The sequence below is a fragment of the Marmota flaviventris genome, chromosome 13 (genome assembly GCF_047511675.1).
Source record: "Marmota flaviventris isolate mMarFla1 chromosome 13, mMarFla1.hap1, whole genome shotgun sequence".
Lineage (NCBI taxonomy): Eukaryota > Metazoa > Chordata > Mammalia > Rodentia > Sciuridae > Marmota > Marmota flaviventris.
The window spans coordinates 38442886-38467768 of record NC_092510.1 but is presented as its reverse complement, the minus strand read 5'-3'; the positions used below and the strand labels follow the sequence as shown (position 1 = coordinate 38467768).

Here is a 24883-nt window from a genome sequence, read left to right as displayed (position 1 = left end):
TTCAGAGCTCCTATCCTAGTATGTCTTTGGATCACTGAATTCCCAGTTTGACTTCCCCACTAGAAGAAATGCCATGAACTCTGTGGTCACTGTGTTGCCTACGTCTGTCTGGTGCCATACAACATATGGGTGGGTGCTCCGTGGGTGTACATCTACTGGTTTCAAGCAGATGTACAATGGAGACTGGCTTCAGTTTATAACCTATTTATTAGACTTAGAGATCCTTTAGTAACTCAGGTCTTGGGAAAACTTTCTTAAGAATACTAAAGATTAGAGGCAGTCTATAAAATAGGAATCCTATTCACTCACCATATTGGGAACTATATTAAGTTGTAACACATGAAGTAACATGCAAACATCGTTGATCACCAAGGCTTTACGATTTCCCTTGCTTGGCAAGTTTCACTTCCCCTCACATACTCACACCCAATTCCCAACATTATGTCTAGACCTATTAAGACTCCTGGACTTCAGGGCTAACCCATATACCCCCAGAGGGTGGCAGATCAGCCATTCCTAGCCGATGGCCCCATTCTGTAGTTTCTTTCCCTAAAGTTCTCTCTTCAATACAGGGCTAGGCATACTCATTTCCATAGCCATACAGCTTTAGAGGTTAACGTTCAAAGCAGGCAAAGGATGTCTGAACAAACATGAAGAAATTTCTAGCAGAATCTCTGTACCTACTCTGACAGCACCTAACAGGCACTCTCTTGCTTAATTGTTAATTGAAAACCTCAAAATAACTAGCAGGCCCAAGTTTTCCTAGGAGACATCATATGAAAGGGAAACTGGGCTAAGTTTAACGTATCACCTGCCATCTTATTTAGCATCCACAGAGCTGTTAGTGTGTCTAACGCATTGGTAGAAACAGTGTTCAATGTTTTTATTTTGAGCCAACAGCAGAGGATAGCAAAGAGATGCTAATTTAGATTGATAAATGCATAGAGTGAAATTGAGATAGTTTTCACTTACAAAGCCAAATTCTCTTAGACTTGACACTAAGTCCTCAGAAATATTGCCATTCCTTAGATTTGCCCATCTTTAGCTTGGGACAGGGGTTTGTCCCTGACCACTTATTTCTGTTCAACAAGTACATCTCACCCATAATCTCAAAGAAAGCATTTTTTGGAGTGTATATGTAGAAAGTAGTTTGTGGCCTGGGTATTCTCTTGAGATCAAATTAGAAGGGAATAAACCAAGCAATTTTGAATCTATCAACTAACCACACGAGGGGCAGTTGATTTGGTCTAACCATGAGATGCTCTCATGAGGCAAGTATGCATATTCTGAGGATCATTATAGACCTCATGGCCCTGTAATGCATTTAATATCTAATAGGCTAGCATGCAAATGTGGCTTTCCAAAGGAAGGTCCCAATGCAAATTGAAGCTAATTGTAACCTGATATAGGTAACAGCCTCCTCTAGATCACTAGTCCCTGTATTGAGAAGAACATGATACACAGTCTGTGAGAAATAGAAAATGGCCCAGCTATTTACTATGAATTATCTATATTTCTATGTTGTGTGCCAAGTTTAAGGGTTTTTGGATCAAAACCTGAAGCCATATGGCCGGTTCCTGCTCTACTCTAGTTTTGTCATATCAGTTTGATACTCCTCCTGGAAAAGAAGGGGCTCACAAGGACTTTTCACCTCTTTCAGGACTATAACAAAAATTCAAGTCAAGCACATGGTTATTCAATTTTTATAAAAAGAACAAACACTTCAATCAGGGCTGTATTTCTTTTGATGATGGAGGCTGCCACCTTTGCTAGCTATGCTGAGTGTTTAAATATGCACTTTGTTGTACTGAAGTCTTAACATTTGACAGCTGTACTGAACTTGGCCTTGATATGCATGCTTTAGGTATCTGAAGACGTGAACACTAAAAGCAAAAGTCAAATAACATAGGACAAGCACTACAGGTAAGTGCCAAGTGAAGGGAGCAACAGGATAATTGAGGGGACAAAACTGTTTCAAGAAATTCTCATTGCCTACAAGGGCTTAGCTGGTTACCTGGTTTTTCTTCCTTTTTTAAAAAAATGGTGCATAATTACACATAATGGTGAGATTTATTGTTTTATATTTTTAACAATATAATTTCTAGTGACTTGTTTTTAAAGTCCCTGTTAACATGCCCCATTCTTGGACTTAGGCAAAGATTACCATCATTATTGTACCTTCTCTTAGTTCTATCTAGACAGGTCAGGTTTCTTTTCTCAGTGTCTGTTTTTTTTTTTTTTTTTAACCTTTAGGTCTATTAATACTGCCAATTTTATATCAACCCACTCCCCACAATAAAAGAAGTTTCTTCCTATTCTTCTGCTTGTTGCTAACCGTATCTGAATAGCTCTCACAAATCTTAATTCTTCTAGACTCTAGCCTTGAAGAATGTATGGTACCCCAGATCTTAATCCATATCTAGGTGGGAGGAAAATGTCCTAGAACCCCCAGGTAATTTGTAACCAAGTATACTAACTTCTCTTGCTGTCTTCACTTAAGCTCTTTGCCCTGAGTCTTGTGCATACCTGCTTTGTCCTACAGTATTCTGGACCAGCAAAGTAAGTGTGTGCTGGGGGGCAGGAGAGTTGGAGAGAAATGGTAAGAATAGAATACCAAGGGCAGAAAGTCAGTTCACATGTCCTGGGACTTTGAACTTAAGACAGGAGCCAGTCTGGGTTGGCTTGGGATCAATATCTGCCTCAGCCAAATTTGCTCCAGTTCAGAAAGGAACTACTTCTTTCCTTTTGACAAATTTAGGTTTGCATGGGTATCTTTTCCACTGTACACGGCATGTCCCTTATTTCACATGTAATAAAGGGATCCTCACCTATCTAATTCAAGACCAACATATGGCTTTGACGAATTCATTTCCACCGTTTAGGTGTATTCCTCGCATTCTACAGGGGAACATTAACCTCTAAAGCAAAGTTAGTATTTCTTAAAATCCCAGAATATAAAGGGATGCGCAGCAAAAAAAAAAAAAAAAAAAAATCAATATTTTCCCTCACTTGCTTGGATAATTGTAGGCAGTTTCTGGTGTAATTTAGTGTTTTGAAATGTTTGCAAAAAATATAATGCAAGTCCTGGCATTATTCTGAGAGATCATTTAATAAGTTAGTATTACTCATCCATCAATGATTGTTAATGTCTGAAAGGGCTTTTCTGGGCTCTTAGGTTCCTTCCTTACAGGTCACATTCCACCTTCAGGACACTCTCGCCTTTTTCAGAGTTCAGACAGAGGAAAGCCTTTGAGGTTACAGCCCGCTAGTAACCTGTGCTTTCTTACTTTCTCTTAAAGATAACATTTCTCAGGCAGCTAAATTAAGAGTCCATGGAGCCACGTGACCCACCTAAACGCGATCGGGCAGCCAACCAATCGCAAAGAACTGAAAAGCCCGCCCCAGTTTCACACGCTCCGGACAGTCGAACCAAAGGGCAGGGGGCATTCGGAATTTTTACAAACCACAAGTATTACCGGAGAGGCTGCTTGACCACACATTTGAAAGTTCACTCTCACTTCAAGAGACACGTGACTGCAGGCAGGCGGGCGGGCCTCCTAAGCCACCAGGCGATAGGAGGTAAGGACTCTGGAATGGGTATTAAGGGCTGAGACAGCTTTCTGTCCCCTTTCCCTAGAACTGGCTGGCAAGCAAGCCCCTTTGTGTCACGTCTTAAGATCACTTCAGGGACCCGCCAAGACACTGACCAAACCTTCTTAAGATAGGCTTGCTGTCGCCTGCTCTGGGAAGTTGTATGGCCCAAGTGGGAGAGTGGCTGGACACTGGACAGGGCTTCCAGGCCCAATGCAGCTGACCCCCGGGACTCAAGGGTAGTCACCCCCGCCTTTCACAACAAGCCACAACCATACACCAGCTCTCACGCTACTCTTTTGATCTATTGTTTAGAATGAAGGCTAATTACAGTCATTAGATTAGGACTCGGTTCCTCTGGAGGAAGCCCAGTGAGAAACAGGATCGGCAAACTAACCTGATTAAGTCTGTGTCCAACCCCTCTCCCCTGTTCAGCTGCATCAGGAGCATGTACATATACCAAGAGGTTTCCACACGCCGCCCCGGAGTGGAAAGAGGTGTGGAGAAGCACCTCAAGGAGAGCCCTTTTGAAAGCCACACTCTAACCCGCACGCCACAGAGATGGCTTGGGGCCTGGGGAGTCGCAGTTGGGGTGCGCAGGCTGCGCACTTCTGGCGGCTCCGCGGAGCCTCCCGGGCTGCCGCCCACCGAACGTGCGTCAGCTCACGGCTGCTGGGGGACTCCCTGCCCCGGCCAGCACCTGGCGCCCCGCATCCTTGGAGATGCCCACCTCCATCCGTTGTAGGCTCTCACCCTACTTAAGTCCGAGGGGCGCGCCCTGGGCTGTCGCGCACCTCTCGGCCAGGCCCGGCTCTCTGCCTTCTTCCTAACACTCCGCCTGGCAGAGGAGGCAGAACCATTGTTCAGTGGCTCAGAAGCTCATAGTCCCCAGCCCCTGTCAAGGGTGTGAAAAACGAGGCAAAGCAGTAGCTCTGGGGGAGGGGGCATAAGGGAATGAAGACTAGTTCAAGCGAGGGTTTAGGACACCCAAAACCCCACTGTCCCCCAAGCTCGGTTCCCTGTAGCCGAGGCGCTGACAGCTCAGAAGCGCCACCAGGGTGGGGAGGGAAAAGAGGAGAGCGGAGCGGCGCCTCCTAGGAGGGGGGTGGGCTAGAGAAGACCGACGCCTAGGGCCCCCACACATATTCCCGGCACCCTGGTTTGCTCCAGGCCGTCTGCGGAGGGGTGCGTCCCCACTCACCGGCTCCAGTGGCGCCGCTGTCCGCGGGCGCCCAGCACAGCGCGAGCAACAGCCAGAGCGCCCAGCGCGCGGACGTGCCCATGGTGCCCGCCTGGATGGTGCCGCCGCCGCCGCCGTTCGCTCCGCACAACAAGTTACCAGCCCTTCGGAAAGGAGGAAGGAGGTGGGGGCGGGGAGGGGGAAAGGGAAGAGGAGGGGGAAGGAGTTAGAGGGGGGGAAAGGGAGTGGGGGAGAAGAGGGCACCCCCTCCCCTACAACTTGCACAATCTCCTCCCCACCAGCCCGCCCGCCCACCCACCCACCTCCCCGGGCTGCAGCAGCGGTGCAAGCCGAGGCTGCGGGCGGAAAATAATGCAGGCGCTGCAGAAGAGGGGAGGAAAGGGGAGGGGAGGGGAGGGTACAGGAGAAGGGGGGAGGGAGAGGGGGTGGGGAGCCGAGAGCAAAGGAGAAGACACCAGAGAGGAGCCAGCCGCGGAGCACCCACACTGGCAGCGGCTGGAGCGCGGGGTGAGGAGCCGGGAGGGGGCAGGAGGGGGAGTGGTCAGCGGGGGGGCGGTGGCTGGAGCCCTCCTCCTCGCGCTGGTCTCACACGCGCCAAGCAGCCGGGTGCCTGCGCCGGGGGTGTGCGAGTGTGTGTGCAAGTGTGAGCGTGCTTGCGTGAGTGGCAGTGGCCGCGGCTGCCGCCGCCATCCGGACTGCTCCAGGGGCCAGGCGCGTCCGCCCGGGGCTCACGGGGGGCCGGGGCGGCAGCTGGTTGGCTCGCGCACCGCCCTCGCCTCCAATCCCGGGTGCCTGTCCTAATTTCCTGATCCAGGGAACCTGCCGCCGCAGCAGCTGTGCGCTCCCTACAGTCATTACTGTACCCTCCGGCAGCCGCCAACAGTAAATGCAGCAGCGGCAGCAGTTAGCGCTGATGCAACTATTGCTGCTATTGCCACCGCCTCCCCAATAACGGGGCTTGCAGCGAGGGGGGTGGGGGTGGGGGGGACGAGTTGCACCTTCTAGAGGCACCAAGCATCTCTCTACCACCCTCTCTACCAGAGGCTGGTTTGGGGCCGGTAGGTAGCGTCTTCTCGGGCCTCCTTTCTCCAACTAGAAAGTGACAAAGAGAGGGGGTTCCAAACGTTTGTGCTGCTCTGATGTGGGGTTCGGGATGCCTATCAATCGCACGCTGAGATGTCATTTTGCTAAAAATTAAATGTGTCTTTAAGTGAGAGAAAGAGAGAGCGAGAGAGCGCGCGGTTGTGGCTTGTTCTCTGTAATAGAACAAGACTAAAATAACCCAGTCTGGGATGGGGAGGAGGGAAATTGCTAGCGCAGCTCTGCATTCTCTCATCAACCATTATAGTTAATTGCTAATTGCACAAAATGATAGTTTGAGGGCCTGTAATTAAAAGCTTAACCTTTCTGGTTTGGGGGAAGGGGACCCCAGTAGATTTTTTTTTTCTTGATACACTTTGTAACATTCAATTACAAGGCTTAAGGAAAGAAAAACGGAAGCAAAAGCAACACTCCTAGAAGGACTGATCTTTGTTTTGTGCCAAACAGTTCCTGAGCCTATAATTTGCTTTTTGTGCACTTCAGTTTATTTCCCCTGATTGAGGTGCTCGTTGTCTGTTGTGGCCCATTGAGCAGTTAACAAGAGTGGGAGTTATTGCACCTTCATTGAAGAGTTTTTATACTTTTTTAAAAGTTGTTTTTACCTTGAATGACTCAAACTTGGCAGATTTCAATAATATCATGTCCTGGCTCTATTCTGTTGCTGATCCGAGGAGTAGAGGACACTACCTAGCTGTATTCTCCTTGCCCTGGTTCTCCTGGGCATTTGTCAAAGCTAGTCAGCAGAAGGGATGTTTATTTGGGAATTTACCACCCCCAGGAGACAGAGAGATGAGGAAAATTCTGAGTCAGGATACATTTTGGTTTATCTGGGGTTTATCCAGATTGTGACTGAAAAACATGAAGTGGCTTTATTTGATGTATAGATGAAGACTTGTACTCCAGCTCATTGTGAATGCTACTTTGCTCATTCTGTAGTTACATGATCAATACAAACTGCAGGAGCCACACACATGTTGCATGTGAAACAAATTTGTGCCATTTGGTAGTGCAAATGCATGCTTGTGCTGTCCACCTCACAGGCACTGAGGTGAATGGTCAAACCCTAGGTGCATGATGTGTTCAGTTTTCTTGAGGTTGGGAAAGGGCCATTTCCACTTTACTGAGGACAAAAGGGAGTAGAGGGCATGGATGGAATCAACATGAAAAGGCACAGCATTAATAAAGAATGATGTAGTTTGTTTTTAACATTTTATTCAGTGAGAAATGTACACTACAAGCTAAACATTGATATAGGACAATAAGACTTATCTTTGACAAACATGTATTATGCTTTCTAGCATAAATAAACTGTTGGCAAACTTAGCTACAGCTCTGTGTTCAATCCTTTACCTTTTTGTTGAATCAAAGGGAAGTATAAACTCTCTGATTGGATGTGTATCTTGGAAAAAATCACTGGGTTTCTCTGTGCCTGCCTCTGACCTATAAACTGGAAAAAAAAAATCAACCCACATAATATCAGAGTGTTCTGTGGTTTCAAAAACCAGCTCTTTGCAAAGAGTAGATGAGACAAGAGAAAGAATGTATTTAATTGGTATAGAAAGTAACCAGTAGTAAAATAATAAGTCAATCATGAGTGGAGATTGATGTGGATGAACTAACTAAGCTTAAAGAAGTTGATACTGCTGGCTTCTAGAAGTGTTCCGGTAAATGCATAGGTAATCCCATTCTCTCCCACAATTCACCACATTCATTGGTTTGTTTAAGTAACACACACTGAACATCCCAGGAAGGTAGGTTATTTGCAAGGTCTTGGGCATATGGAGGCGGTTATCTGAGCGGCCTGAGAATCTGGTGGGAGAGACAAACAAGTAGGCAACTGCAGTGCTCCATTACTGAACGATAAGGCAGAGATGCTCAAGGGGCTATAAAATTGATTACAAAGAAAGAGCAGCTAATCTGGCTTCAGTATGAGGGTACCAGAAAAGGCTTTACAGAGATCTGTTGCAGAGCTGAGCATACTCATGATTTTTACCAAGTAATTTAAATTCTCCTCCTTCTGGACACATGATTGGATTGCAATACCTAGCCCCCTGATGGTTGGGTTGTTTTAAAGACTAACTTCGGCTAATTTGTGAGCAAAAGTTATAGATGCCTCTTCCAGACAGGCATTTATTCCTTGTGTGAGACTCTTTTTGTCTGTACGGTGACAAAAAAACATTCCAAAGGTGCTGTTTCATTAGCCCAGGTCTCTGAGTGACTCAGAACTACTCATCTAAGTAGCTCCCGGCTGCCTATATGTCTCTGGAAATGGCTACATACATTAGGGGTCAGCAAACTAGAACTCATGGACTAAGTCTAGCAAGTGATTGATTTTTATATGATCTATGAATAAGAATGATTTTTAAAAATATTTTTAAAGGTTTACAAAAAATATGGAAGAAATAAAAGAAAAAGCAGCAGCAACAGAAACTATATATTGCTTATCAAGCCTAAACTATTTATCACTTGTCTTTATAGAAAAAAAACTTGTCAACCTTCACATAGAGTGAATAAGAGATAAATTCTGGCTTCTTCATCTCCTGATATTTTGTTACATCAGCATAACCTAGCATTTACCTCACTGAACACTTGGAAAGAAGGAAGGAGAGACCTGATGAGCAGAGGGAATTAAAGCACAAGAGCAGCATGTATTCTAGGCAGTGTAAGAGACTCAGGATGGGTAGACTCAATTGGACTAATGATGGGAAGTAAGGCAGAAGAAAAGGAAGGACAGGATTTGGTTGAGCCTAGTATGATACACAGAGACTTTAGATTTTATCTTATGAAGCATGGCAAGGCCTTGTTACAGATTTTGATCATAGGTCTCACATCCAGTTTTGTTAGTTTTTTAAGAAAGATTACTTTGTCAGTGATATGAGGGGTGGCTTCTTTGTGGGGTAGAGTAGACTAAGACTAGAGGAAGAGAAATTAGTTAGAGGCATCAGTAGTGAGAGAGTAGGTTAAAGAAAGGAGAAAAAGAAATTACTGTTCTTGGTACAGATTCCCAGGCCCTTCCTTGACCCTGAATCAGTAGGTCCAAGGTGGGGCCACGGGATCTGTATATGTAACTTTATTATAGTTGATTCTTAGGATTAGTCATGATTAAGAAACTATTTTAGAGAATAATTTCTTCAGTTTTAAATCCTATATAGCTTTACTTCTTTCAAATACTTGAAACATTATTTCTCCAAATTCTCTGAAAGGAGTAGGTTAGGGCCCACAGAAAAATGCTAAGATTGATGCTTGTCATTTCCTTTTCTTCAAAGCCCTTAGCCTCATAAATACAGGTCTCAGAAGTCATCTTCAAGCCAATTTGCTAATTTATAGCACTGATTTCTGCAACCCCAGCATTGGAAGTCAGAAGTGAAAAAGAGCTATCCCCTTGGGAAGTTTTGTGTTGTTGTTGTTGGTTTTTTTTTTTTTTCAAAATAAACCTCTTTTTTATTAGTCCATTGTAGAATATTGGGGTTCATTTTGATATAATTATATGAATGTGGAATATAATTTGCTCCAATTCAGTCTCTAATATTTCTTGGGAAGTATTTTGATAGTGACTTCCCAAGTCTCCATTTCAGCATTTTCTAATTGTGTGACAGCCCAGTGAAATGCATACAATTCATTCTTCTCTCTGGGCTCCGCAGGTGGATGATCTGATGGCCAAGGTTTATTTAAACATGGATTGCTGAATTCCACTCCCAGAGTTTAGGATTGAATAGGTCTGGAGAGGGGGCCAAGAATAGATTTTTTTCTAACAAATTCCCATGGAATGCTGGTGCCAGGGAAGACCCTTTGAGAACCACTATTCTAAATCTGTATGTATAACTTCCTTCCTCACCACTGTGATTGGTCAGGGCCTCAACCAGTCAACCTGTGGCTTTCTCTGTCCACAATGATTGGATACTTAAGCTCTAAATACATCACCCAATTTGCTTCATTTGTGGTGAAGCTTAGGACTTTTTCTAGGGACTTTTAATTGGTTAGAAAGGTATTTACTAAGTAATGTGATTATGTGGGCATAAGGCCAGATCTGCTGGCCATTTTACCATTGTACCCCCAGGAAGGAAGTCAATTTGAAGATGAAACTGACTTTTGGAGAAGAGGAATATGAGAGAATCAGAAACAGCATCCAAACTGTAATCCTGGGCCCAGGTCAGCTTGTTTTGAAAGCTGATGTTCTATGGACTTCTCACCTGAGCCAATAGATTACCTTTGTTGTTTAGTCAATTTAGATTAAGCTCTTACTTGCACTAAACTGATGAAGATGCCCTCTCAAGGGTGACTTGTGGTGCTACCATAAAGCAATGGGCAAAACTCCACATGTGGCCACCCAATGGTATTGATGTGCAACGTACTTTATATACAAACAGAGATATGAAAAATTGTGGTATTATGTGTATTAAGAATTGTAATGCAAAAAAACAAAATACATGTATAAAAGAATAAATTGGCGTGAATGTACTTTATATAAGAGATGAAAAATTGTGCTCTATATGTATAATAAGAATTATAATGCATTCCACTGCTGTTGTGTATTTAAAAAAATAAAATCAATAAAAGATTAAAAAAAAAAGAAAAAAAAAAAAAGAATTGATGTGCCCAATGCCCTCTGGAGGGCATTCAGAAGAGGAATTTAGGATTTGTAAGGATGTCTTGAACAACTTGTTTCTTTTATATTCTGGCCAAATCAAGTTCCTATCCCTGCCTCAACCCCAAATAAAATGCTTAATGTAGACTTATTATAAAAATTAAACCTGAGTCAAATTTATAATCTATTAAGAATGATTTTTTTAAAGTCTCAAAGCCAAAGGCAATTTGCATACTGTTTTTTAATAATTTCGGATAAGATCAGGTGCATTCAGGGTGGTATGGCTGTAGACTGCTTTTGAGTAATTTCAGAAAGTAGAATGTGGCCAGATGTGGCACAAATTATTTGTAGGTGAAGAGAAACTCCAGAATGTATTGAGTGTGAGGTTAAAGCAGTGGTTCTCAATTGGAAGCTATTATACCATCGCCGCTTGCCCCCGCAAAAAAAATTTGTCATTTTCATTTGACATTGTTCAAGGTCTTCAGATGTTTATCATTCCTGGGCAAGAAGTACAACTGGCATTTTAGTGACTAGAAGTCACAGATACTGCTGCGTGTCCTACAATACACAAGACGGCTCTTTACAACAAAGAGTTAGCCAATTCAATGTCAACAGAGCCACAGTCGAGACATCATGGGTTAGATTTATGACAAATCAGATGACTCTGTAATGTGTGAACTTTTTATTTGGGGCAGAATAGGGGGACATTATTTAAGAGTTGGGTGACCTAATAGAATGATGTCCCAACTGGTCAAAGAAAGGATGAACTGTCATTGTCTAGTCAATGACAGATGAGAATGGGATGTCAGATGAGGCAAGGGACAGATTTACAGGCCTGGGAGATATAAAGCAAATCACAAGTAGTTTACCTTTTAAATTGAAGTAGATCAATATTGGACAGATTCTGGGCTGCATTGAGAACTCAGCAGTGTCCTTTATTTTGCAAATGTTGGTGTTTTTTTTTTTTTTTCAATGCAGGAATGAGGTGCTGTACCACTCTCATAATTAATTCCTATAATTCTGACCCTAAATATGATTGCTCTCATTTGTCATAATGCAATTTGCAGGAGATTTTGAAATGTAGTACCAGAGCATTGAAAGAAAGCATTCTTAAAACAGGTTCCTACTCAAATGGCAAATTTCTGGCCCCTCATAAGCTAGTTAAGCATAAATTGCTTGTTAGGACATAAGAATTTTAATCTGCAAGTTATAATAACGTAGAAAGTTCTTTAAATATGTACAATTTTACCATGTAATTCCTTTCTTTAATTTTTTTTTAGGTTTTGAAGATTGAACCCAGGATTAGGCAAACAGTCTAACTTTGAGCTACATCATCAGCCCTTTAAAAATGTTTTTGTTTTTTTTTTAAATTTTGATACAAGTTCTTACTGTGTTGCCCAGGATGACCTTACACTTGAAATCCTCCTGTCATAGCCTCCCAAGTAACTGGAATGACGGGCACACACCCCCACACCAGGCATAATTCTATTTTAAAACTTTTAGGAGTTTTGTAGAAGTGCATAATTAAAGTATCTACTGTTTTTATTTAATTATATGTGTGATTTAAATTCATAGTGTACTGCTTCTTAAAGTACTATTCAAGGCTCCAAATGGGAGCCAAAGGAAGGTTCCCAAAGGAAGGTTCTTATCCTAGCATCCCTAAATTGCTTTAGAAATATATTTATGATGAGTTCTAATGATGATAATGAGCATATCTGGAGAGTGAAGGGGAGTCCCAGTTTTTGAGCCTGCTTTTAGTGTTATATGGTGGCTCTAGGAACAACCGGTAATTCAGAATTGTTGGAGGGTAGCATGACTTAAGGTGGAGGAAGTATCAGAGAGGTAGGTGAGTACAGTTGAAGAATGTAATGGTATATTGTTTGGATTTTTATCCCAAAGCAGTTACTAAACATTTGAAGGTTTTTGATTAAGAAATTGGTCATGCATATTTAGAAATATGACTGAGAAAATTATTTTCTCTGAATAAGATCCAGGGGACACCCAGTAGTTTGCTGAAAACTTTTGCTAATTAAATGAATGCAGAGGGGCAGTGTGGGTAAGTAGGTGATGAAACTAGGTTTTCTACGCTCAAAGGCTGGCTCTGGAACTTCCTAGCTATAAGATTTAGTCTAATTATTTAACCTACCCGTATGTATCAGTTTTTTCATCTGAAAAATGGGGTTAGCAAGTACACTCACTTCTTCTAAGGATTAAATGCATTCATACAATTAAAACACTTAGAATAGTGCCTGCCATATAATAAACGCTCAATAATTGTAGCTACTATTGTTAATAACAACATTTGTTGCTGTGAAGAAGATGATGATGATAAAGAAGAATAGTTGCAATGTGAAAGAGAGGCAAAGGGATTAGAGGTATGGACTTTGGACTTGAACAATGTAAGGCAGTGGTTTTCTATCTTGACTGCACATTAAAATCCCCTGGGGAGCTTATATAAATAGGAGCACTGGAGCTCTAATCTAGTAAGGATATTTGGATGTTTGGAAGTAGGGCCTGGGCACAAATAGCTTGAGGTTTCCCAGGTGAGTCTAATGTACATTCTAATTATGAATCACTTGGTGTGGGGCCCAAAGCTCTGGCCTGCAGGGTGGGGGTAATATAGAAGGAAACCAGTACAGGAAAATTTGAACAAGACTTCACCTGCATGGAGAAGAGGGATCTTGTGGCAATTGCTGCAGGCCCTTGCTAGTGTTCCAGAATAGCCTCCCAGGCCTTGCTCTGTGAATCCTGCTCTTGGCCTAGCATCTTACAGCCTACTAGATTTGTCAGCTGTACAAGAGCCAAGGACCATGGGAGGTCAGAAGTTGGGCACAGCCAGACTGTGAGGAACCCAGCTGGCATCTACCTGTCAGGTCATGGGTTACATATCACAAGTCTCATGCCTTTATGAATCAATCTTCCAACAAGGACTTGTTGTGTGCCTTCCGTGGGACCAGCAGCATGCCAGGTGACTGGAGGGCAGCAGCTAGATAGTGATGTGACTGCTGTTGGAGAGGAAGTTGTTATTGTTTTGTTTGCTTTTTCTACGGGAGCCAGCTCAGGCTTGTTAAGTGGTAATTGACAGTCCTCTCTTCTAAGGAAGTTTCTCTTGGATTTGCTGCCAATAGGAAGTGTATTATTTCTCAGAGTACTATAGCATTCATTTATCGAGTGCCCACTCAATTATGAGGCATGACAGAGTTTGCCATCTAAGAAAGGAAAGACCACTTAATGATTCCTAGAGTCAGAAGTCTGGAATAAATAGATAGACAGATCAAAGAGTTAAGGGGATTTCATTGTAATTGGAGAAGCCTTTTAGCAGAAGCTGGGTCTTCCACTGAACTCTTAAAGGAGTTCTTGAATGAGTTGTGTGGGAAAGCAAGTATATTTTTTAACATAAAGGAATAGTGATTTTAGCTGATAGGATAACAAGGTTGTTATTTTGCTAAATCACGGTGAGAACAGAACTTGATAGAAATTGGATTTCTTTTTGAGGATCTTGAGAATTATTTCCCTTTACCCTAGGAGAAATTGAACATTCTTAGAACCTGGAAACAGAAGTTTTCCAAGTTTCATTGTTTTTCTCAATAGTTGATCCATGCAAATGAGGGAAATAAAGAAGCTTCAATCTTTGGGAGACTTCTCTGTACAGTCGAAGAGTTCATGGTTATTGACCCAAGTTGCAGGACAATTGATGCTTAATGTCCCAAATCAGACCTTGTTCCTAAATTGACTTGGATTTGCTTTGGGATGAAAATAACGAAAGGGTACTTGGAAGGACAGATCAGAGGTACATTGTGGAGAGAGAGGGGAACATTTGGATTGGGATGGGACAGCTTAGAAATAAGACATACCTGAGACTTCTGCTGCTTTTAATGGTAGTACCTTTCACTTTCTTAACCACAATATCATCAATATCTTTTTAATTAAAACATATTCCTGTCCTATAATAAGAAGTAAATACCTTGAAGGCAGAAATAATGGTTAAATACATGCAGAACCTGCCTATCATGTCAGTAAAATTGCTCGGAAATATAGGCCCAATCTAAGAAGGTCATGGAAGATCTCTTCCTCCTTGTACAATGGTTTCATAAAATTCTCCTGACTAGAGGAGTAGTTTTCTCCATGTGAAAAAAAAAAATGACAGCTATGTCTTACATAGTGTGAGAAGAATGTCTTGAATTTGCACATTGCCTTTATTCTGAGTAGGTTCAAAGTACTATGCAAACATTACATCATTACTCCCTGGGAAGAGACCCTGGGCTGATCTAAGAAGAATAATCTCTTTTCAGAAGTTTGGAAGAGCTCAAACACAAATAAGTATCCTCACTGAGTTCATGCAAAGTGTCCTTGAATCCTAACCCTCACAGGAGAATGAACATTAATACTTATCATGGCTAGAACATCTAAGTGATGAACTCCATTGTTTCTTCCAAATGGTCATTCTTAGAACTGATGTTTATCTGGCATCTTCCCTTGAAGCAAGGCAAAAATAAAATGAGCTCAACATGGTGGCCAATGCAGAGACTGAGGCAGGAGGGTGGTAAATTCTAAGCCAACATCAGCAACTTCCAAGACCCTGTCTCAAAATAAAAAGGGGTGGAGGATAGCTTAGTGGTAGAACACCTGCCTAGCATTCACAAAGCCCTGGATTCCATCCCCAGCACAGGAAAAAAAAAAAAAAAAAAAGCAAAACAAAACAAAAAAAAGAAAGAAAGAAAAACAGGAGTTACCAAGTAGTATTTGTGTTAACCTGATTTAGCACTTCAGGTCATACCTAGGGTCTTGCAGGACTCTTCAGAAGGGGACTAAAGACATCTTCCCTCTGCTCTTCTTATTTTAACCTTGTAGTAAAGTGCAGTAGTTCAAAATTCTGTTAGTAAATTGAAGGGAAAATAAAAGCAGTGGTTATAATTTGCAGTAGTTATAACTTCTTTTTCTGTCTTTGTAAGGAAATTTTAATCACATCTAATAAAGTTGCTTATGTTCTCCTTTTTTATTCCCCACCCCCATCAAACCCTGCTCTGCCTGCCATTTGGCTGTCTTGAGAAATCTCAGGAGGCTCTGCTCATGAAGAGAAGTGGAGCTGGGCCTTGTGGATCTAATATCATTTCCTCAAACCAAGTTCATTTCAGGAGACGATTCAATGAAGAAATTATTGGAAATATTGCCCCAAAGATTGTTTGGAAATCAAAGGTGAAACAGGAACTATTTATCAGGTCAAATTCTTTTTCAATTTCCTTTGCCTCTGATATAAGCTGCCTTTGGATTGTTTATTTCTGCAAGCCGGTCTGATATCTTGTCAGAAAGGGTAACTAATCTAGAATCTTTCTTTTCTCCTCCTCCTTCATTTTCATCTTCACATTTTTAAATTTTACTTTTAAATTTATTGTTAATATTATTTTCAATTGAAAAATCAGAATTGTATACATTTATGGAGTACATTGTGATATCTTAATAATGAGGCATGATTAAATCAAGCTAATTGACATATTCATTGCCTCACTTATCTATTGTTTTTTTTTTATGGTGAGACATTGGAAATTTACTCTGAGTTACAAAATATATTATTATTGGTTATAATTGCCTTCCTGTGTAATAGCTCTTAAAACCTATTCCTCCTGTCTATCTGAAACTTTGTACCCTTTGATCAACCACTGTCCATTTCCTCCTTCTCTAACTCCCCCAGTCTCCTGTTGACCCTCGGAGTGTTTTATTTTCTTAATCACCAAAGTATCTATGGTAGGAATGTTACTGGCCATGTAAATCTTGCTCAGCTATAAATACTTGTCCTGTATTTAGACTTGGCAGTGTACATGTTGAGTTTACAACCAAAGCAGAGAGTTGACAGTTCCTTTCAAGTAGCTAACTGAGTTTGGAAGGGCTCTTCCTATTTTCTCCCCAAATACTTCCTTGGTAATTTTGAAAAATCTTCTTGGGAGGGTGGTGGGAATCTCTGATTTATTAGGATTGGATACGAGACTGTGGTGTTTGGTGGTATGTATTTATAATTGCACTGCCAGATTCATCTTATCTCCTTTTCTTGTATTCTTGCTGAGAAAGTTTCAGTATTTCCCCTTCCTAAGCTCTTAGAACCTCCTGCCTTTATCTGTCTCTATGAGCTCCTTGTCTCCTATCTCCACACAGAACTCCCTAATACAGTCATTTTTTTTCCTCATTTACCTAAACTTTGACCTTGACCTCTAGTATCATGTGGGAGAGGAGCTGTGAAATTTGTTATAATATATGTGTCTTGTTCAGTAGGGTTGGAGATCACAAAAGCATTACTATTAATTTGCCATGTAACTTTGTCTTCCTTTGATTATTTTAAATATTTTTTCCTGGGCATTGACATTTCTATGATATTGGGGCCACATCCAGGGAGCCTACCCTGGAAGGCTCCCAGTGCTCACTTAAGAGTCCTTAAAGTGACTAATCTATACTTAGTTTATATGGACGATGCCTTCTATAACCTACTGAAATTCCTACTGGAACCTGGACTTCAACCTGAAATGTTTAAAGCATTGGTGAAGTTCTGTCCTTTGGAGCATGTGGCATGGGCCTTTTGTAGGTGCCATATGTTGTACTGGAATCCTTGCATAATGTGGCAGCACAGTTTTGGACTAGGTACAAGAGACACCTACCTTGTACTGAAGTTGTTTCTGGGAAAGAAGTTAACAGCAAGGTTCCACTGTGTGTAGTTTTGACAACCCAGCATGATTCTGTGGTATGTGTACATTGCTGTAGGTAATGTAGAACAGACATGAGTCTATACATATAAACTCTGATGGTGGGCCCTGTGGGTTGTGCCTAGAGTTATTCCCATTAGTGGTTTTCCAGGTTCCAGAAACCCACAACTACTCTCCCTGGTAGTTCTGTGTGTGGCCCTCAGATTATCTCTTTCTAGATGAGCTCTTAGGGGTAACTGGGAGAGCTGTCCCGCAGAGCCTGGCATGTTCTCCCAAGGTTCAGAGACCCTCAGAGTGAAGCACTCAGTTTGCTAAGGGAAAGGAAGTGGCCCTTGTCAGAGCAGCATTGCATTTCAAAACTGACAGAGACCTTAGTGTTCCTCCTCTGGTGAAGAAAGCATCCTAGAAATGGTGCCATTAAAGCTTCTAGCTCTTCCTCAGATTTGGTAGGACCTTTGAGTTCAGGAGTGAATGAGGCTAATAAGCCAGTGGTGTTTAGTAATTCCAAAATGAAGTTTTCAGATCCTTGATAAAAATTTTAAATTGCCTAGGCACGTCCCATTAGTAACCAAATGTAAAAGTAACAGGTGGGACTTTGTAAGTTGTATGTGAAAAGAATTCTGACATATATATTGGTTATAAAATACTGTCTAAATTTTAAGTAATAGTCTCCCTGTTTCTCCAGAGGCTGACTCTAGTTGCCTTGCTTAAGAAAGAAAGAAGCCATTTTAAAATGCTATATTATTGAGGGACTCATTTGAATCTGAGATAACTGCAAAATTTTCCATTTTCATCACCTTACTGCCCTCCAGTAAACTCAGGGATAACCAATAAAGACCATTTTGAGCTTCGTGAGACCCAGATTTCTGGCCTAATGTTGTTTTCCAAAGTACCCATCTTCTATAAGAAACCATTATGGTCTTCTGGGATCCAAAGAGCCTGTCTGAGTTCTGGCTATAGGGGATAAGTGGGAGAAAGAAGGATTAATTTTCCCAGCCCTGAGGAATTACTTGAGGCTTCTTAGATCCATTGCATGTGGACTGGCCATGGAAAGAGAGTTTAGACTTTCTGCTCTGGGGTGGCATTTGGACTCAGAAGCTGGGGTTTTCATTCAGGCTCTGCAACTCACACACTATATGTCCTTGAAAAAGCCCCATAACTGCTGAGTTTCACTTTTTTTTCAACTGATGAAAGGAAATAATTTATGCCCTTCTTTCTTCCCATTGTGGGAACATACATGGAAGTGATCATTGATGGTTCTGGAAGCATGTCCAGTGAAGTTTTCATTGTGACAGTGCATGGCTATTCAGAATTCAAAATAGTAGGGAGATTGGGGGATAGGAGTAAGTGAATGTGCATAAGGACTGTAGTGGCCTTCCTGGGAAGGAAGGGATTGAAATCTAGGCCTTTTTCATTATAATTTCAGGTTACATAGACCTTTAGGGTGGGCTACGTGATCCAGTACTATTGGAATATATAAAGATCTTTGTATTAAAGCATAGTGAGGATAAAAAGAGTCATGCTGGGTGTGAGCAATGGAACTGGATGTTGCCTTATTCCAACATGCAAAGAATTCTGACTTGAGCACATGGCTTTGGTGTGTAAAACCTAAAGAACTGGCAGTTGGGAGCCCGAGTCACTTTTGGCATGGGCACCTTCAGATGAAATAGCATGGGATAGGGAGACATACTTCATTTTACCTGAAGACCCATGCTTCCTAGACAGGGTTTTGCATCTAGTTGGAGAAACAGAGCAGCTCTCAATACTATCAGTTACTCCTACCTATGAGAAGTAAATGTTCCTTCTCTGTCCCCAAATGGAAATCATAGCCAACACCCACACAAATGTTCTATGAAAATAATGTGCTTTGTATAATATAAAGGGAGAATGAATGGAAAGAGTTTGATATAAAGCAACATGGCCCAACCAGGTCAGAAGATGAAGTGCCGTGGCCAGACACTGCTTATGTAGCATCTCTGTAAATGTGGAAGCCCCTGTGCTGACTGATGCATGTATACTAGACTGGAGACTGTCATATCCTAAGTGCTATAGCTGTTAGTAATAAGATTTTCTGAAATAGTGAACTAAAATTGGTGATGTTCCAAACAAAATGCACACCAATCTTCCCTTTACTAGACATAGTGGCTGTATTCCTAGAAAATTCAGTTATATTAGACCTAGGAAAAAATAGTTTATGCTTATACATAAAATAAAACTAGGACTTTTTCTCAGATGGCTATAAACAGGGGAAAACTCTTGATGCCTAGCCTTCTTGTATATTCAGGTCCCAAAGGCCATTTTCCTTGATGAGTAGGCCATGTCATCTGTTTGGCAGACTGTTTGGACTCCTAAGGTCTGCACAATCACAGCCTCAACACAACTCCAGGCATTGTGACAATCAAAATGTGTTCTCATGTTCCCAAGGCATGCTCTGGGGGTGCCGAATTGTCACTGAGAGGTGCTAGGGTAAGGTTCCAGCCTTACACCGCTCTGGATATAGCTGGGGGTGTCCATGCCCTGCAGTAAACTCAGGGATAAGCAATGAAAGACCATTTTGAGCTTCATGAGACCCAGATTTCTGGCCTAATTTTGTTTTGCAAAGTACCCATCTTCTGTAGGAAACTATTAAGGTCTTCTGGGATCAAAAGAGCCTGTCTGAGTTCTAGTTCTAGGGGAAAAGTGGGAGAAACAAGGATTAATTTTCCCAGCCCTGTGGAATTACTTGAGGCTTCTTAGATCCATTGCATGTGAGCCGACCATGGAAAGAGAGTTTAGACTTTCTGCTCTTCTGGAAAAACAGAGTCTCAATCATGTCATGTTTAAGAGTGTTTATTGGGGAGTTGGATAGAGCTGGGTTTAATTCCTGTTTCTGTCTAGTAGCTGTGTAACCTTGGACAAGTTAATTAGCAGTCTGAGCCCGAATACTAAAATGGGGATAGACCTATTATATTAGTCCATTCCTTCTGCTGGAATAAAACACCTTAGATGAAGTCATTTGTAAACACAGAAATGTATTATAGTTCTGGAGGTTGAGAAGTCCAAGGTCAAGGTGCTGGGTAGATTTGCTGTTTGGTCAGGGCTCATTCCTCTTAGATGGTGACTTCTGTGTGTCCTTAAATGGTAGAAGGGGCCAACAAGCTCCCTCAGGTTTAAGGGTCTAATACTATTTATGAGGGCAGATCCTCCAAGATACCCAACTAATAATACTGTCTCCTTGATGATTAAATGTCAATGTATGAATTTTGGAGGGACACAGACGTTCAGTCCACAACACTGACCTCACAGGGTGGTAATAAAAAATATTTTAATAAAAGGCTTTTCATAGTTCCTGGCGCGTGGTAAGGACTTATTCCATTTAAACATTATTGCTTATGAGTAATGCAGTCATCTTTTGGGGGCCATATATTTTAGGGGAAGAACAATAGTTAAAACAGGCTACATAGAACAACCCTGTCACAAGGTACAACTTCATTTCAGCAAAAAGGGAAGGGAATATGTCTAGAAAATAATTTAGACGGAAACAAGTCACCTCTGGATAGCATTACATGCAATGTTACAAACACAGAAGCGGATCTTCTCTGGCCCTTAATATAAGAGCATTCACTCTTAATACTTCATCCCAAAGTCCCACAGGGACCTCTGAGTAATTTAGGAAGTATGACACTATACAGTGACCTTGATACAATAGGAAGTGTCCATAAGGTCTGCCATGGAATTGCAATTGACCATCTCCTATTGCTGTACTCTCAGCTAAGCAGAAATAGGACCTATACTTCATAGACAGTCCCTGGAAGAGTAATTGACCTGATTGATCCTTATCTATATTCTTTTCCTAAAAAATAAATATTAGTGTGTGCTTATGCTGGTGCAAAATAACCAACCAGGCACTCTCCTACATACAGAATTTCCTGGGACAAACCACAGAGAAAAACTCTTTGAAAGTATTCAATGAAAACATTTTGCTTCTTAAAGAGATCCAGCTTTCTTATGGAAAACAGCCCAGGATTTTTAGAGAAAATATTGAAGGTTGGAGCAGCATTCTTCCTTTCCTTTATCAATGTTGTTTTGCCATAGGAGAATCTCACTGGCTGTCATTTTCATGAAGAATGAAGGGAAATTCTAGTTATATGCCTCCATTATTCTGTGGGCAGTTTTTCATATTTTCCCCCCCTTTGTAACAGTAGGGCTAGTACTTTTCTTATAAGTGTCTTGTTTCATAAAGACTTTGGGGCAAATTTTTTAAAGCATATAAAATAAATGAGGACTAAAGGGAAAAATACAGAAAGGAAGGCAGTTATAGAAAATGTGTGCCTGCAGAATAATAATTGGGCTATGGGCTTCCTAGTAACTCTAACAAAGAGGGAACTTTATTTGATTACGTGATTTAAAAAGATGAAATTTCTTAGGAGGAGCTCAATTGTCCTTGGCACTGAAAACAGAAGTAATTTTTCTCAATTACTCATGAAAACAATGTTTGGAGATCTGTTAATCAATTTCTTCAGTTACCCCACAGTGCCTGGCCCTGGATTGTAGAGGGTTGCTTTCTATGACATCCCTCATTGTTGGCATTTTCCAAGTCTGATTCCGTAAAGCAAAATAAGAAAACCCCCAGGTCCTTTTATGCTATTTATTTTTGTTTTCTTTTTTTTTAAATTTTTTATTGTTGGTTGTTCAAAACATTACATAGTTCTTGATATATCATATTTCACACTTTGATTCAAGTGGGTTATGAACTCCCATTTTTACCCCGTATACAGGTTGCAGAATCATATCAGTTACACATCCATTGATTTACATGTTGCCATACTAGTGTCTGTTGTATTCTGCTGCTTTTCCTATCCTCTACTATCCCCCCTCCCCTCCCCTCCCCTCCCCTCTTCTCTCTCTACCCCCTCTACTGTCATTCATTTCTCCCCCTTGTATTATTTTTCCCTTTCCCCTCACTTCCTCTTGTATGTAATTTTGTATAACCCTGAGGGTCATCCTTCCATTTCCATGCAATTTCCCTTCTCTCTCCCTTTCCCTCCCACCTCTCATCCCTGTTTAATGTTAATCTTCTTCTCATGCTCTTCGTCCCAATTCTGTTCTTAGTTACTCTCCTTATATCAAAGAAGACATTTGACATTTGTTTTTTAGGGATTGGCTAGCTTCACTTAGCATAATCTGCTCTAATGCCATCCATTTCCCTGCAAATTCTATGATTTTGTCATTTTTTAATGCAGAGTAATACTCCATTGTGTATAAATGCCACATTTTTTTTATCCATTCGTCTATTGAAGGGCATCTAGGTCTTTTATGCTATTTATGCTTTTCATTTTCAACGGAACTTTTGTGAAATATTTGTCAGTACAGAGTTAGAGGTCATCTCTCATGAGCACCTAGAACACAGCTCTTCAAAGCAGAAGAGAGAGTGTGAAACCACAGACTTGAAAGAGTTCATTGGTGGAGGTGACATTCCCTTATCAATGCAAAAAGGGAACCCAGAGGTTTGGAAACTGGAAGAGAAGGCCACCCACCTCTGCATGTAGGATGAGTACATCAAAGAAGTTGCAGAGCATTTGAGGGAGGGGAAGAAAAAATGAATGATAATTTTATTACCTTCATTGCTATTCACACTTTTGCATATTTCCTTCTTTTTTTTTTTAAATCTCCTCATGGGCAATGTTAACACAATCAAGATGTGCATACAAATTCATATCATTTTTCACTTAACTAAGCAGCATAAAATAAGTTATTACACTTTATATTCCTGGAATGTACAGGGTGCTGTGATACATTATCACCATGGTTTCAGACCTTCCATAAAGTGTATTATACACGACATGCCACAAGGAAGTGAGGCTTTAAGAAAAGAGGCTGTTTAAACAGATTGGGGATCAGTAAAGGGAGGAGAGGGATCTTGGGAGGTGAGACCCCAGTGTGGGGAGGATCCAGCTGAAACAGAAACAGAAGGAGAAATAACTGTGTTATGTAAGCCCCTAGAGAGTTTGGGAAACTTTTGTCTCTCCACTGAATGCAAGATTGGGGACTCAATTTTATGTTATCACAAGATGGAACAAGTGTACCTCCTGAGATCCTTTTAAAACCATCAGCATGTATAAGACTTGCCCTTCATAAAAAGAAGTAAAAATAGGATGTTTGATGGGTTATAATAATAGGTTTTGATGCTATTTGATCAAGTTTTTTTTTTCTCTTTTAAAAGCATCTTTTCCAGAAGTCACCTTTTTCCAAGGTTAAGAACTTCTTTTTTCTTTTTCTTTACTAAGGAGGGGACAAATGTAATCCATTATTAAAGAGGGAAACACTGGTATTTACATTTACACTAGCCTCCCCCAATACAAATACTTTTTAATAATCTGTTCACTTTGTAACATTTTATGTTTCTCCCTCCCAGAAATTTTGTGTTTCAGGTGCTTAAATACAACCAGATATTCACTGAAGGCATGTCTTAAGTGACCTCTAGATTAAGGTACTCCTTTTGTGACCTTGTACAGGTTTCTTTGTTCCCTTATTATTAAATTTTTTTTTTTTTTTGGGGGGGAGGATACCAGGGATTGAACTCTGGAGCACTGGGTTATTAAGCCATATCCTCAGCCCTATTTTGTATTTTACTTATAGATAGGGTCTCACTGAGTTGCTTAGTGCCTTGCTTTTGCTGAGGCTGACTTTGAACTCGAAATCCTCCTGCCTCAGCCTCTTGAGTCAATGAGATTACAGGCTTGTGCCACCTCGAGCTCCCTTATTATTTTAAATGTCTCCCTTCTCCACACCCACCCCACCCCACCTCTGATTTTGTTTCTGAGGATTGAACCCAGGGCATCATGAGGCAAGAGCCCTTCTACTGAGCTACATCCCCAACCTGAAATGTTTTACTTTTTTCTTTGCACTTTTGTATTACCATCTGTTCCAGGAAGGGATGGGTAAATGCATTTTCCTAAATTCTATTCTAAGTTTTCTATTCACCAGATGCTGCCATCAAATTCCACCTTCTCCAAGGACTGCAATGGGGCTACAAGGAAAACGGATAAACTTTCTTCTTCTTATCACATATGACCTGCAGAAATCAGTGCCACTATATATGATTGCTTTTGCTTTGTTCTCTGACACCTTTAAAAAATAGGGGGAGAGAAACTGCTAATGAACTATTTCTTCTGAAGAAATTCAGCCATATGTGTCTTTAACCACCTAAAATCCCTTCTTCCCTATAAATGGTGGAAGTATCTGAAAAGACACAATGAAATTAGAAACTTTGAATTGATGTAATGAAGCAGCTGGGATTAACGAGAGGATGGATTCTGCCTGCAGTTGAGAAGCTGCTTCCATTACCTAGTATTCATTTAATGAAAGGAAAGAATACGTGTTTGGAATTTTTTCTTCTGACACTGCAGATTTTATAAGTTACTTAGTCTTACTACTAAATATTCAAGTCTTATAAATAAATAAAAACCTTTCTTCTATTGAAATGGGAATGGAGTTTTTTTGTGTGTGTGTCTAGAGTAACAGGTAGGTGATTGCCAGGTGGTCTGCTTATTTCCAGCCCATGCTCCTATTTCAGAAAAGTAAATATACTGTAGCTGCTCCCCATTGTACAGAAGGTCAATTTTCTGACACAATTATTCAGAATTTAACTGAAAAGTGAATTCTCTATTCTCAATGGTTTTTGGGGTGGGGTGGGGGTGAGGAGGAGGTACCAGGGATTGAACTCAGGGGCACTCA

General features: G+C 41.2%; 1 protein-coding gene and 1 long non-coding RNA gene across 5 annotated transcripts in view; one reads left to right on the top strand and one right to left on the bottom strand.

The window, feature by feature from the left end:
- Positions 1–5473, bottom strand: part of Vldlr (very low density lipoprotein receptor) — a 37521-nt gene extending 32048 nt beyond the window's left edge. The window contains exons 1-2 of one of the 3 annotated variants that reach the window (XM_071600602.1): positions 5095–5473; positions 4793–4935 (exon numbers count right to left, since the gene is read on the bottom strand). In XM_071600602.1, coding sequence (XP_071456703.1) covers positions 4793–4874 — 82 coding nt within the window. In that variant the 5' untranslated portion in view covers positions 4875–4935; positions 5095–5473. Of the gene's footprint in view, positions 1–4792; positions 5036–5094 lie in introns of those variants that run through there. The other 2 variants (XM_071600603.1, XM_027954770.2) reach the window with 2 other exon arrangements.
- LOC139701561 (uncharacterized) lies at positions 5232–24549 on the top strand. 2 transcript variants are annotated; one of them, XR_011704092.1, is made up of 4 exons: positions 5232–5299; positions 11759–11955; positions 23562–23636; positions 24134–24549. It is a non-coding gene; the product is annotated as an uncharacterized lncRNA (long non-coding RNA). The 2 variants fall into 2 exon arrangements; XR_011704093.1 differs by lacking the exon at positions 5232–5299 and adding an exon at positions 5776–5850.
- Positions 24550–24883: the final 334 nt, after the last annotated feature.